Source organism: Trachypithecus francoisi, unplaced genomic scaffold (genome assembly GCF_009764315.1).
Source record: "Trachypithecus francoisi isolate TF-2019V2 unplaced genomic scaffold, Tfra_2.0 Lachesis_group1, whole genome shotgun sequence".
NCBI lineage: Eukaryota > Metazoa > Chordata > Mammalia > Primates > Cercopithecidae > Trachypithecus > Trachypithecus francoisi.
In genome coordinates this window covers 4428751-4443779 of record NW_022681454.1, presented here as the reverse complement: position 1 = coordinate 4443779, position 15029 = coordinate 4428751, and the positions used below count along the sequence as shown (strand labels likewise).

The 15029-nt window shown below is 48.3% G+C and overlaps 1 protein-coding gene across 5 annotated transcripts in view; it reads left to right on the top strand.

Moving 5' to 3' along the window:
- Positions 1 to 15029, top strand: part of TRMT44 (tRNA methyltransferase 44 homolog) — a 43581-nt gene that overhangs the window by 9874 nt on the left and 18678 nt on the right. For all 5 annotated transcript variants that reach the window (XR_004437780.1, XM_033213595.1, XM_033213597.1 and 2 more), the window contains exons 5-8: positions 779 to 886; positions 2620 to 2691; positions 11389 to 11495; positions 13112 to 13295. Coding sequence is in view for 4 of the 5 variants with exons in the window: in XM_033213595.1 (XP_033069486.1) it covers positions 779 to 886; positions 2620 to 2691; positions 11389 to 11495; positions 13112 to 13295 (471 nt within the window). In the remaining variant the exon portion in view is untranslated. The remainder of the gene's footprint in view (positions 1 to 778; positions 887 to 2619; positions 2692 to 11388; positions 11496 to 13111; positions 13296 to 15029) is intronic.

Genomic DNA, 15029 nt, shown 5'->3' with positions numbered 1-15029 from the left:
GACATTTTCCAAATCCATAACTGCTGGTGCTCACAGTTCTGCTGGCCAAGGTTGGTTACCCATGTAACGGTTTGACTTCATATGGTCCTTTTGATGCGTCTAGAACAAGTTTGGGTTGAAACTTGACCTCGGGTTCAAACTTGACCTGCAGGTGGAACTGTATGTCCACACTCAGCAGTCATCGTGGAGGCACCGTTTGGCACAGGGAAGCACTGAGGAGCACGTGTCTTCCAGCCCTGGCCTAGAACCTTCTAGTCCTTTCCTCAGCTGGCTCGCTAGTTGGCTATATTTGGACATGCCCTCTGATTTAATCATCTTGGTTTACTTATCTATAAGAATGTTTAGAGTAAGCTGGGTTCAGTGGCTCACGCCTATAATCCCAGCACTTTGGGAGGCTGAGGCGGGCAGATCACTTGAAGTCAGGAGTTTGAGACCAGCCTGGCCAACATGGTGAAACCCCGTCTCTACTAAAAATACAAAAATTAGTTGGGCTTGGTGGCAGGTGCCCATAGTTCCAGCTACTGGGGAGGCTGAGGCAGGAGAATTGCTTGAACCCAGGAGGCGGAGGTTGCAGTGAGCCAAGATCACATCATTGCACTCTAGCCTGGGTGGCAAGAGCAAGACTCCATCTCAAAAAAAAAAAAAAAAAAAGAATGTTTAATGTAGATAATTTCCAGTTTCCTTTCACTCAGAGTTTTCTTTGACCAGTTTGTGTCTGAATTATTCTTGCATAGAGTGAATTACTACCTGACTTTGTTATGTTTTTCTCTTCACTTAGATTCTATGGGAAGAAGAAAGGGCCGAGAGGGGACTAACTGCCAGGCAGTCCTTTGTGGACCTGGGATGTGGAAATGGCCTCCTGGTCCACATCCTGAACAGTGAGGGGGTAAGGCCCGGCTCCATCACCTTTTCTGGTAACTTGTCCAGAGTTTCCTTATGTCAGGCACAGGGTTCATTGACATCTTTTTCTGCTGGTACAGCCTGGATTTGGAGTTAGCCAGCTATCGGAGTAGGTAGGGACTTATACATTTCTGTTAATTTGATAAACAGCTCATAAAACAAAGGAAACGGGATAATCGAATTGGACCTAAGAGGAAGTCCCCAGGCCCCGGCGTGGACCTATAAAATGACAGGCTTTGAGTAGCGTGGATTTTTTTTACCGTCAGAAATTTCTTTTGAAACCCACCATCTCGAGGAGCTGGAGGGAGATAAAAAGCAAGGTAGGTTCTGCACTTTAGAAGCTTCAGGCCAGGCACGGGGCTCACGCCTGCAATCCCAGCACTTGGTCAGCCGAGGCGGGAGGATCACTTGAGCCCAGGAGTTTGAGACCAGCCTGGGCAACATGGTGAAACCCATCTCTGCAAAAAAATAAAAACAAATAGGAGAAGCTTTAGTTCTGGCTCGGACGGCCAGTCATGTATACACAGACGACAGTATGGAACAGTGTGGTAGTGGGTTTTGCCCCCATTTTCTGGATGTTCAGCTGATGGAGTGAAACCAGTCTTGGGCTGAGAGCGGCACCTGCCCAGGGAGCACTGTCAGTGGGGGTGGGTCCGCTCTCCACGGCTTGTGCCTGGAGCTTCCTGCCAGCAACTCATACCCTTCCCAGTGCGTCCAGCGCACCAGGTGCTATTACCCCATGATACGATGGCGAGCTTAGCCACTTCCTGCTAGGGGTCAACAGCTGGAACCTGCAGCCAGTCTGGTGGTCCCAAGCTGATTTTCTTCCTGCTGTACTGTACAGTGCTGTACTGATGGGCTGCACATATTTGCCTACACCTCCAAGAGCCTGAAATGGTTGTTACAATGCCCTTTTCAAGTGTGTTATTGAAGAATGAGTTTCTAATCATAATACCTGGAAGCTGGTTGTGGGGGTGGTAGCGTATCATGTGGCGGCTTGGAAGCCGGTACCTGGAGACAGCTGGGAGGTGTCTCATGCACCCCTCCTCTTCTGCAGGCTTGGAATAAATAAGTTTGCCCTGTGAGAGCCAGTGAGGGTGGCCAAGGTGCAAGAAGAGCAGGCAGCTGACCTTGACTAAGAGCAGAGAATTGACTCACGTTCTCAGGTGTGCTCCCTGGGGCACTGCCCTGGAAATGTTCCCACACTAAAGGCCACTGTGGTCACTCAACTCCATGGCCCTTTTGAAGACTCACAATGAACGTTAGCAGAGTACACCTTCTTACCTGCCTCGCAGGGGTGCGCGTGTCTGTTTCAGACAGCTGAGAAATCGTGCTTGTGCCATCCGTGAATGCTAATGACACACTTGAAAAAGGGCATTGTAACAACCATTTCAGGCTCTTGGAGGTGTAGGCAAATATGTGCAGCCCATCAGTACAGCACTGTACAGTACAGCAGGAAGAAAATCAGCTTGGGACCACCAGACTGGGCTGCAGGTTCCAGCTGTTGCCCCTAGCAGGAAGTGGCTAAGCTCGCCATCGTATCATGGGGTAATGGCACCTGGTGCACCGGACACACCGGGAGGGGTACGAGTTGCTGGCAGGAAACTCTTCTCTTGCCCTTCGTCCTGCTGGCAGTGCCTGCAGAGCTTTAATGTGTTCTCGCTAACTTATTATGAAGTACTAAGCTTAACCTTTGATTTCTAAAATTAATGTTTTCAGCATCCAGGCAGAGGGATTGATGTCCGGAGAAGAAAAATCTGGGACATGTATGGACCACAGACTCAGTTAGAGGTACTGTCTTTGTTATGCATGCCCTTGATCTCAGCATGGCTTAGCCCCCGGTGGGAACTGCTGTAATGAATGTGTCTCTTTGTGTAGATCAAGCAGACATGCTGATAGCAAACCTTCACATTCATCTAAGTGCTCTGAAATTAGAGTAGAGAGAAAGAAAGACGAAACTAGACCTTGCAGAGCTTTCTGGTTAAACTGACTGAAGGACGCTGACCTCCAGGCGAACGTGCTGCCTCTCCCTGAGTCTGTCGGTGCCATTTGTATCTTGGGTGGGGTGCTCCCGTGCCACCTTGAGGTGGGGGCCGTGCCCTGTGCCCTTTGTGAAGTCTTCTTCAAGGCCTCCCAAAGGCTGCTCTTTGCAGTCAGCAAGCAGTGACTACCATGCCTGCCAGGACTCCACCAGGATGGGGACACCTGCAGATGAGCCACCTAGGGTGGTGGCTGTGCCAGAGCTATATAGGTTTACAGGGCTGTGGGGACTCAGAGCCCTCTAAACCTTGACCCCACTCGGGGCCTCTGAGAAGGCTTCTTGGAGCACCCCCATGAGCAAATGGAGGCAGCCAGGTGCCTGGTATGGAAGTGAGATGCCCCCGGTGGGATCACCTCCAGGCACACAGATGATGTGCAGGGCAGACTGTGCGGCCCCACCTAAGTTCTCTCATATCTTTGGGCCAGTCCTCTTTACCCTTCACATTTCCCTTTTTTAGGACTTGAAAGGGACAGTCTCACTTTTCTTAATGCCCCTACGCAGAGATAATCACTCTCTTTTATTTAGGGAAATCAATATGTACACATTTAGAGTTTTAAAAAATAACAGAACTTTGACCCTGGCTGCTTCTGTTTGCAAGCATGTTGTTAATGGCTGAATAATGTTCCATTGAATTGAAGGTAACAGCAACACAAACAAGTACAGCTGACCCTTGAACAACATGGGATTGAACTTTGTGGGCCTACTTGTATGCAAAGCTTTTTCAATAAATACATTGGCAAATTTTTTTGGAAATTTGCAACAATTTGAAAAAACTTACAGATGACATGCATAACCTAGAAATATTGAAAAAAATTCAGAAAAAGTTAGATAGGTCCTGAATGCATTAAATACACATACATACTAGTCTGTTTCACCATTTACTACCATGAAATACATACAAAGTTAAAATCGATCAAAACTTACACAAACCCAGACTGTATGTGGTGTCATTCTCTGTCAAGAGAAAAGTGAATGTAAAGATGCAGTATTGAATCATAATTGCATGAAATTAACTGTAGTCCATGCTATGCTACTGTAAAATGTCTTGGTCACCGCTCATTGCTACTGCAGTGAGCCCAAGTGTTGTAAGTGCCCATTTAAAATGTTGCGTGACACCGATCACCTCCGAGGCACCTGCTTATTCCTCCAGTCAGGTGCATAGCCCAGTGAAACGTGATCTCTGGTATTGTTCAACGTGTTTGGTGCAGTCCTGTAAACCTTGAGTAGCACCGTGGGACCCATGCACAATGCCACTGGTGATGCTGGAAGTCTCCCAAGAAGCAGAGAAAAGTCATGGCATTAGAAGAAAAGGCTGAGTTCCTTGATAGGTCTTACGGATTTCGGTCTGCAGCTGCAGTTGCTCACCATTTCAAGATAAATGAATCCAGTGTAAGGACCGTTTTTTAAAAAAAAAAAAAAAAAGAGGGAAAGAAATTTGTGAAATTCTCACTGCAGCTACACCAGCAGGCGGGAGAACCTTCACTTTTTGCAAAATACCTTTTCATCTCATATTTAGAATGCAGCTTTGATGTGGTTGCCGGATTGCTACAAGCAAAGCATACATATAGACTCTAATATGATTTAAGAAAAAGCGAAGTCATTATATAACAAAGCAGAAAGAAGGTGAAGGTTCTAAAGCTGGAGAATTTAATGCCAACAAAAGATGATTTGATAGTTTTAGAAAGTGATTTGGGTTTTAAAAATATCCAGATAACAGGAGAAGTAGCTTCAGCTGAGCAAGAGGCAGCAGATGAGTTCCCAGACGCCATTAAGAAAATCATCAGAGAGGCCAGGTGCGGTGGCTCACGCCTGTAATCTTAGCACTTTGGGAGCCCAAGGCTGGAGGATCGCATGAGGCCAGGAGTTCAAGACCAGCCTGGGCAACATAGCAAGACACCCCCCCCCCCCCCCCACCACCACCACCTATCTCTACAAAAAACAAACAAAACATAAAATCATCAAGGAGAAAGGATGTCTGCCTGAACAGGTTTTTAATGCAGATGAAAATGCCCTATTCTGGAAAAAAAAAGGTCGAAAAGAAGAGAAGCAAGCCCCAGAATTTAAGGCAGGACAGGACAGGCTAGTCTGCTGTTCTGTGCAAATGCAGTCAGGTTTATGATCAGGACTGCCCTTATCTGTAAAGCTGCTAAGCCTCAGTTTTAAAGGGAAAGGAGAAACACTAGCTCCCAGTCACTCGATTGTACAAGGCGGCCCAGGCAGCAAGAACTCTATTGTGATTTCATCAAGGCTTTGTCTCTGAAGTCAGGAAGTACCTTGTTAGTAAGGGACTACCTTTTAAAGTTCTATTGATATTGGACAATGCTCCTGGCCACCCAGAACCTCTTGAGTTACCACAAGTGGTGTTGATGTGGTCTGCTTGACCCCAAACACAGCATCTCTTTTCAGAGAGTTACAAGGACCTTGAAGCCTCATTATGCACAGTATTCAATGGAAAGGATTGGATGCTGCGGAAGAGAACTACGAGAGAGAGAGAGACCAGCATGAAAATCCTGCAAGGATTTTGCCACTGAAGACACCATCATTGCTACGGAAAAGGCCATGAAAGCCACTGAGCCTGAAACAAATTCCCACCAAAGAAAACAGTGTCCAGATGTTGGCCTGACTTCACAGGATTTACAACAGAGCCAGTCAAGGAAATCATGAAAGAGACTGTGGATATGGCAAACAAAGGTGGGAGATGAAGGATGCAAGATAGGGCTCTTGAGAAATTCCAGAGCTAATAGATACCACTCCAGAGGAATGAACTACAGATGACCTGATGGAGATGAGTGCTTCCAACCCAGCCCCAGATGATGAGGAAGAAGATGTAAAAGAGACAGTGCCAGAAAGCAAATTGACATCAGACAGTGTGGCAGAAGGGTCCTGATTAGTCAAGACGGCGTTTGACTTCTTTTGTGACATACTCACTTCTGTGATACGCACTGAAACTAAAGGAAATGGTGGAAGGATTGGCATTGATAGAAACTAAAAAGTAAAGCAGACAGAAATTATGATGTACTTCCATGAAGTTACACTGAATGTGCCTGTCTCTTCCGCCTCCCCTTCCACCTCCTCCACGTCTTCCACACCTAAGACAGCAAGACCCATCCCTTCTCTTCCTCCTCCTCCTCAGCCTGCTCGGTGTGAAGAGGATGGGGATGAAGATCTTTTTGATGCTCGGTCCACTTCCACTCAATGAACAGTACATTTTCTCTTTCTTATGATTTTCTTTTTCTTTTCTTTTTTTTTTTTTTGTTTGTTTGAGACAGAGTCTTGCTGTCTCGCCCAGGCTGGAGTGCAGTGGTGTGATCTAGGTTCACTGCAACCTCTGCCTTCCAGGTTCAAGCAGTTCAGCCTCCCGAGTAGCTGGGTTTACAGGCACCCACCACCATGCCCAGCTATTTTTTGTGTTTTTGGTAAAGATGGGGTTTCACCATGTTGGCCAGGTTGGTCTCGAACTCCTGACCTCAAGTGATCCACCCACCTCGGCCTCCCAAAGTGCTGGGATTACAGGTGTGAACCACCACACCCAGCCACGATTTTCTTAATAACATTTTCTCTAGCTTTATTTTAAGGATATAGTATATCATGCACAAAACATGTTTTAATTGACTTTTACCTTTATATTATTGATAAGTCTTCTGGTCACCAATAGGCTATGAGTAGTCAGTTTTGGGGTAGTCAGAAGTTATACATGGGTCAGGTATAGTGACTCACACCTGCAATCCTAGCTCTTTGGGAGACCAAGGTGTGAGGATCACTTGAGTCCAGGAGTGTGAGACCAGCCAGGGCAACATGGCAAAACCCCGTCTCTACTTTAAAAAAAAAAAAAAAAAAAATTAGCTAGACGTGGTGGCATGCACCTGTAGTCCCAGCTATGCTGGAGGCTGAGGTTGGGGGGTCACCTGAGCTTGGGAGGTTGAGGCTGTGGTGAGCCTCGATTGTGCCACTGCACACCAGCCTGGGCGCCGCAGGTGAGACTCCGTCTCCAAAAGTTATACACAGATTCTTAACTGCATGTGTAGGGGTTCAGTACCCCCAACCCCCACATTGTTCAAGGGCCAGCTGGATAGTTAAAAACTGACAGTCATCCAGTGCTGTGTGTGGATGCCTTTCTAAAGGTAAATGTACTTTATGTACAGTAACTTACTGTAATCCTCACAACAGCACTGGAAGGTTGATTCTCTTATTATCCCCATTTTACAGGGAAGGAAACCGAGGTACACTTTGGGAGGTTAGGTCAGCCATGTGTACAGCAAGCAGTGAAGGCAGAATTATTTACTCAGCTCTTCTGTTCTTGGCCATCTGTTTTCAGATTACAAATTACACTATGTAAATCTTTGTGTGTAAATCGTAGTCCACTTAAAAAATATTTTTCATACCTGGACTTTAAAGATTTTCAATTCATATTGCCATACTGCTTTTCAAAAAGGTCCTACATCAGAGATACTTCATTTCAGAAAGAATTCTGAGCACTACAAGAGATGCATCCAATAGAAGAAAAAAACAGCTGTACAGATTGATCACATATTTGAGTGCCCACTACCTGCCAGGCACTCTTGACAAGACCCCTGCCCTTATGGTCATGGGAAGGGGGCGGGAGGCAGACAACCTGCAGACACACAGCCAATGCTTGCAGCAGGTTCGAGGGTGGTGGCAAGTGCTGAGGAGGAGGCCGGGGGTGTTGCGTAGTGGCCACCGCTGGAGAAGAGAACGGAACAGAGGCTGGGCCGGGGTGGGCTAGGGACATCCAGACGCCTGGGGGTCTGGGCCTGACAGCCCATCTATTCCTCGCTGCCAGCCAGTCCTGGGCACTAGAGCTATGTAACCGTGAGCTTAAAGTGAACTCAGGTTGTCAGACCTTGGTCAAGAGTAGCTTGTTTCTTCTGGTACTGAGGACAGAGAAATGACTCCCTAATGGGAAAAAAAGTCATGAGTCGCCTCAGGAGCAGTCCTAGGACAGGTTATAGTGGCTCTGTGGGCGTGGCTTCACTTTCCCAGGGTGGTGTGGGAGTGGCCTTTCCCTCTGGGTGGGCCTGTGGGCACGGCCTCACTTTCTTTGGGTGGTGGTTTGGGCGTCGCCTCGCTTTCTCTGGGTGGTGGTGTGGGCACGGCTTCTCCCTCTGGGTGGTGGTGAGGGCGTGGCCCCTCCCTCTGGGTGGTGTGGGTGTGGCCTCTCCCTGTGGGTGGTGGTGAGGGCGTGGCCCCTCCCTCTGGGTGGTGTGGGTGTGGCCTCACCTCCTGTGGGTGGTGGAGAGGGCGTGGCCTCTCCCTGTGGGTGGTGGTGAGGGCGTGGCCCCTCCCTCTGGGTGGTGTGGGTGTGGCCTCGCCTCCTGTGGGTGGTGGCGAGGGCGTGGCCTCTCCCTGTGGGTGGTGGCGAGGGCGTGGCCTCTTCCTCTGGGGCGCTCTGTGGGCGTGGTAGCCCTTCCTGCCAAACAGCTGCTGCTGCCTAGCTGCTCAGATTGCCTCACGACCTCATCCACATAGTTAAAGGCTTGGGTGTGAGTAGGTCACAGAGCCTCATCTGCCAGAGGGCAGAATGTTGCTTTATGAAATTAAAAAATGTGGTTGATTTCAAAATGCCATGTGTCCCCAGGTGAAAAAGCACCTATGGGTAGGAAATTCAAGCAACAGTGAGTAGGCCATCTGTGTAAACCCAGACCCTAGGGAAGAGCTGCTGGGGGTGCCCCTTGGAAAACGGGCAAAAGCTCTAGTTATTTAGCTGAGGTTCCCCAGCAGCCTGCATCAGACTTTTCAGTGGGGTCATCTGACCTGGGGAGACCCTACCCCGAGCACTTAGTTAAGGAAGGCCTGCTGGTGAGAGTTCTGTATTGTAATCAAGTGTGTAGGGTTTTTTCCTCGTTACCTCCCAATCTTCAGTCTCGGGGCTAAAATAGCTGTGTTTATTCTAGTGTTAAATAAATGCCAGGAATTCTGTCATGCTTTCTGCCCTGGAGGAGCATGGCCAGAATGAGGGTGGTTCTGTTGACATGTGCGTGGTGTTTGTGGATTTTCTAGTGAATGATTTCCTCCCAGCTGCAGTTGAGTGGTTTCCATGAACAGGTACAATCTAGAAAGTCAAAGGCCAAGTGTACAATACAACTTTTTTTCTTTCTTTCTTTTTTTTTTTTTTTTTGAGACGGAGTCTCGCTCTGCCGCCCAGGCTGGAGTGCAGTGGCCGGGTCTCAGCTCACGGCAAGCTCCGCCTCCTGGGTTTACGCCATTCTCCTGCCTCAGCCTCCCAAGCAGCTGGGACTACAGGCGCCCGCCATGTCGCCCGGCTAGTTTTTTGTATTTTTTAGTAGAGACGGGGTTTCACCATGTTAGCCAGGATGGTCTCGATCTCCTGACCTCGTGATCCGCCCGTCTCGGCCTCCCAAAGTGCTGGGATTACAGGCTTGAGCCACCGCGCCCAGCCTTTTCTTTCTTTCAAAAACCTCATTTGATTGTAAGCAAGAGAGTGTTAAAAAACTAAAAACATCTGTTTATAACAACAGCATGGTGGTGATCACAAATTGTCTTAATTGTGTGAACCTATATATGAAACAGGAATATTGGAATTTGCTGTGTTCAAAATGCCGTTTAAAACTTCATAAAGGCCAGGCATGGTGGCTCACACCTGTAATCCCAGCACTTTAGGAGGCCAAGGTGGGCGGATCACCTGAGGTTGGGAGTTCAGGACCAGTCTGACCAACATGGAGAAATCCTGGCTCTACTAAAAATACAAAATTAGGCCGGGCGCGGTGGCTCAAGCCTGTAATCCCAGCACTTTGGGAGGCCGAGACGGGTGGATCACAAGGTCAGGAGATTGAGACCATCCTGGCTAACACGGTGAAACCCCGTCTCTACTAAAAAATACAAAAAAACCCAGCCGGGCGGGGTGGCAGGTGCCTGTAGTCCCAGCTACTCCGGAGGCTGAGGCAGGAGAATGGCGTCAACCCGGGAGGCGGAGCTTGCAGTGAGCTGATCCGGCCACTGCACTCCAGCCTGGGCGACAGAGCGAGACTCCGTCTCAAAAAAAAAAAAAAAAAAAAAAAAAAAACAAAATTAGCAGGGTGAGGTGGCGCATGCCTGTAATCCTAGCTATTCAGGAGGCTGAGGCAGGAGAATCTCTTGAGCCAGGGAGGCAGAGGTTGCAGTGAGCCAAGGTTGCGCCACTGCACCCCAGCCTGGGCAACAAGAGTGAAACTCCATCTCAAAAAAAAAAAACAAACACACAAAAACAAACTTCATAAAACAGGTGGGGCTTTGATGTCTAGTGCTGTTGGCAATATAAAATATGATTATGGTCTTTACTAAATGTCGGTTATGCTTTAATTTATTCACGCCATTTAAAGAGACAGATGGGCAAACAAATCTAGAATGAGTGGGAATCAAGAATAAATAGTCCCAAAGGTTTGACATCTCTGTAGATTATACGTATACCCTTGAACAATACTATTTTCAGTATTTTAACATCTTTGTAAATAGAAGCACATGTGCTTATTGAAGAACCAGAGAGATACAGAATTTCAGTTTTATTGTTTTACATATCATGTCTGCAAAACATTCTCGTGTTGCAGTTTTGCTGTTAGAAAGAATAGCCTTGAAGAGGGAGTGTCTCAGAATGGCGTCCCCGTTCCCATCAGGGAATAACTTCTGTTTGCTTATCTTGGGGACTCACCCTACCCCTGGAAAATTAAGAAGATTTTCAGTGGTTGTGTAGTCTCTCTTCCACCTCTCTCTTTCCAGTTTTTACTGACAGAATTGCTATTGAGACTGTTGATTTCAGTAATTAATGATGGCCTGGTAATGATCAGAAAGGGTAGGGTGCCTATTCAAAGTTCGTAAATCATAAAAGCAAGCTGTCCTCGGCTTAACTGCAGAATTTGTCAGAATGGTTAGAGTGCCTCTTCAAGGGGATCTTAATCACTTCATGATAGTTTACAAAAATAGCCTAATGGTAAAGAATTACATGTATTTACATGTGTAAGTTCCTCTCTGTCTATTCTTAGACTTGGTTTCCTAGATTGAAAGGCCTGTGAGGTGAGACCCCTGTGTTGTATTGTGCACTTCAATCACCCTCAGGCTTCTCTGCCTTCCGTTCACCTCCTCTGAAGCCATTGCTTTTCCCCATACTCTGCCAGAGGTGAAACCATTCAGTGGCCGTCTCTCCTAGAGCTCTTATGCCTGTGGAAAAATCAGCTTTTAAATGATCAAAAGGCGATTAGCACTTAGAAAAGAGTGTTAGTTTCTCCAGTGATTTCCCTAAAAGTTGCCAGCATTTCTTGCCCTCTAGGCAGACCTAGGGCAGATACATTGACTTCCCCGTTCCTGGTCGTGCAGCAGGTGAACTACAGCTCTGCGCTGTGTGACCCCAGAGCCTGTACCCTCCCGCCGTGTCCTGCCCATGCAGCAGCTCTACATTGATTCCCAAAACATTTTGTCTTGTTTTGTTATTCCTTTAGGAAGATGCAATCACACCCAATGATAAGACCCTTTTCCCTGATGTTGATTGGTTAATCGGTAACCATTCTGATGAACTCACACCATGGATACCTGTCATTGCAGCCAGGTAAGAAGTAGAGGAGTTACCCGGCGAATGACTGGGGAATGCTTCGTCTTCTAAATAGTGATGTCCAAAAGGGTAGCCACTAGCTGCGTGCAGTTGTCAAGCACATGAAATATGGGTATTTCCAGTTTTTGAAATGTTTGCATATCGCCTGTATTGGGTTAAATTTAAAATAAATTCCACCTGTTTTATTTTACCCTTTAAAATACGACTACTGGAAAATATGAAATTTCTCAGATTATTCACATTATATCTCTATTGGCCAGCACTGATTGGCACTGTGATTACTTCTACAGCATTTATATCCGGTGCCAAAAGAGGTGTCCTTTTTCGAAGTTTTCTTCTAAAAACATGAGGGTTTGTCTTTAAAGGAGAAGTCTACCCATCGGTGGCGCCTCTGCAGCCACAGTTGCCTCTGCACAGGGAGCTGTGTGTGTCAGAGGCAGCTGGTCCTGTGTCCAAGAGACTAGGTCACAAAGCAGGTTGTGCTGCTGCTCGTTGACGTTTCGTTGCTGAGTCTCTTTATCTCAGATTCTTCTGAGCTGTTTTCATTCTCAAGGAGTAACTAGGTTAAAGATCAGGTCTTTACTCGGGCTTGAATGCTCTTCCCTGTAACAGTTCCTATTCAAAGCTGACAAAGTACTTCAGGAAGTTTTAGATGTCACTTGATAACAGTAACTGAAAAGTCATTTTTTATAAAAGTAATTAGATTCATATTTTATTGAAAAGATATACTGTGTTGCCTTATTTCTAGAAATTAAGTTGGGGAAGGCTGTAATTCATCTTTTTTTTTTTCTTTTTTGAGTCAGAGTCTCGCTTTGTCGCCCAGGCTGGAGTGCCGTGGCGCAATCTCGGCTCACTGCAAGCTCCGCCTCCCAGGTTCACGCCATTCTCCTGCCTCAGCCTCCCGAGTAGCTGGGACTATAGGCGCCCGCCACCATGCCCAGCTAATTTTTTGTATTTTTAATAGAGATGGGATTTCACAGTGTTAGCCAGGATGGTCTCAATCTCCTGACCTCGTGATCCGCCTGCCTCGGCCTCCCAAAGTGCTGGGATTACAGGCGTGAGCCACCGCGCCCGGCCTAATTCATCTTTTAATATGAAAAACAATATGACACAGCCATAAAGAAAAGGAAATCATGTCCTTTGCAGCAACATGGGTGCAGTTGGAGGCCATTATCCTCAGCAAACTATTGCAGAAACCAAAAACCAAATGCCACATGTTCTCACTTGTAAGTGGGGCTGAACACTGAGCACACAGGGACGTCAAGATGGCAGCAACAGACACTGGGGACTACTGGGGTGGGGGGTGAGGGAGAGGGCAAAGGTTGAAAAACCACCCGGTGATTACTATGCTCACTACTTGGGTCATGGAATCTGCCTTACCCCAAACCTCAGCATCTTGCAGTACACTCATGCCACAAAACCTGCACACATACCCCCGAAGCAGAAGTAAAAGCGGACATGATATGTATATAAAAAGAAACCGTCAGTCCTGGCCAGGAACATCACTTCCCTATGTGGCCGTGCCCCGCGATTGCCGTGTGGCTTGGCGCCGAATGTCCTTGACTGCGTCTGCTCTGGATGCTTGACGCTCTGGTTGTCGGTTCTGTTTGAAGGTCTTCCTACAATTGCCGCTTCTTTGTCCTCCCCTGCTGCTTCTTTGACTTCATTGGAAAATACTCCCGGAGGCAGAGTAAGAAGACTCAGTACCGGGAGTACCTTGACTTCATTAAAGAAGTGGGCTTCACCTGTGGGTTTCACGTGGCCGAAGACTGCCTCAGGATTCCTTCAACCAAAAGAGTACGTCCTGATTCTCGTTGTTCTTGGCGGTGTGTCGGTGTTTGGGTGGAGAGCTCAGGACTCTGTCACGGAGCCGTGAACCATGCCGTAACGTTCAAAATGTTCCAGAACATGCTGGTGCTGATTTCTGTGCCTCTGTCCCTGACGAGGCCCAGAGGCCTCCGTCTCATGGTACCCTCCTTAAAGGCACCCCGGTACTCCCTCCTCCAGGCCTGCCGGCGCTCTCGCCAAGCCCTCCTTGTCTCTCCAGAAGCTCTGAGCGGCCTCGGTGTGGCCTGCGGCTGAACTCCCTGTGGAAAGTTCCTGCTCCTTCAAGTCGCAAATAATTGGCTGCGATTGAAGTGTGTTTCAGAAGTTCACAATGATTTCCCATTTTCTCATGAAAGGCCTGGTTCATGCAGATTCACCAGAAATGTCATTTGGGCAGAAGTTGGCCTGGGGACTTGCTGTGAGCAGTGTGACTGTGCCTCTGAACCTTGTATGGACAGGGCAGACTTAGGCCCTCTTGCCGATCCAAGGGCTTGACCTTTCTAAAGAACCATGGAAGTGTTGACAGCAGCTTACCTCAGTCTCTGGTAACTTTATTTGACAACACTCTGTGGCTGGCAGACAGTGTGCTTTTAAAAAATAACCCCGTCGTGTCCAGGCCACAGAGTTTGATGGCTGCCTTAGCAAGAAAGGGCCCGGCTGATCTGAGCGAAGCATCGGCTCTGCTGCTGCTTGTGGTTCACTCCGACTCATCGCAGAGCTCCACAAGCCTGTCCGCTTCTGTGAGACCAGGAGGCTGCCTGGTACTTTGTGGAGGCTTAACAGGATGATGTCTTCAGAGCCCACGGCGGGGAGGGCGTGTCATGGGCACTTGCTGGCTGGCTGCAGTCATAGCCGTGCTCCAGGAGCAGCGTTGGCTGGTGGCACAGGCCTCAGGGCCGCTGGCACTGTCACTGCCCTGCTACGATGGGAAGTTACCTTAGGACTTGCTGCTGAACCGTCCCGTCATCCTCTCAGTGTCCTCTATTTTGGCAGGTCTTGGTCTTCTGAGGTCAGAACTGATTTGGGGAAACCGCTAAAGTTTGGGTCCTCTAGGCAGGTCCGAGGAGCCTGTGGCTTTGATTTTTGCACTTGCTGTCCCATTACTAGTTGGTAGAGACCGTGGACTGTTGCTTCATCTCTCTGAGCGTCAGTTTTCTTATCACTGGCAGGTTTGGGGATGGAATGTGAGAGTGGATGTGAACGTGCTTTGTCATTTTTAAAGTGGTTCACACGCAGCACATGTCTGGTGGGGCCTGGGTGTGTGACAGGCACTGAGAATTTAAAATCCCGCTGGAAGAGCTGGGGAGCAGAGGCGTGGCTGTCACGTAGTGAGGAGGTTGGCTTCCTTATCACCTGCGCCTGGCCTTGTAGTTGATGCCTGGAGAGGAAGCCCAGAAATAAGGTGCCCTTGCCATGATTGGCTGGGCCTGCTTGTCCGGAGGGGACTGTCTGAAGGGCATCCTCCATCGGGGTGTGCTGCGAAGGAAGGTGAGCATGCATGGAGCGCCTCTGTGGCTCCAGGCCCTCTGCTTAGCCCTCATGTGCACTTGCTGGCTCTGGCAAGGTGGGGACAAAGCTACCTCCCTTCCCAGCCCCTGGGACACTCTGCAGTGTTACCATCAGCATGTGCCCCCTCCCGGTGGCCAAGGGGTGGAGTGAGGGGCGGCAGCAGGAAACCTTTAGGATGGTGCGGCTGCCAGGCCC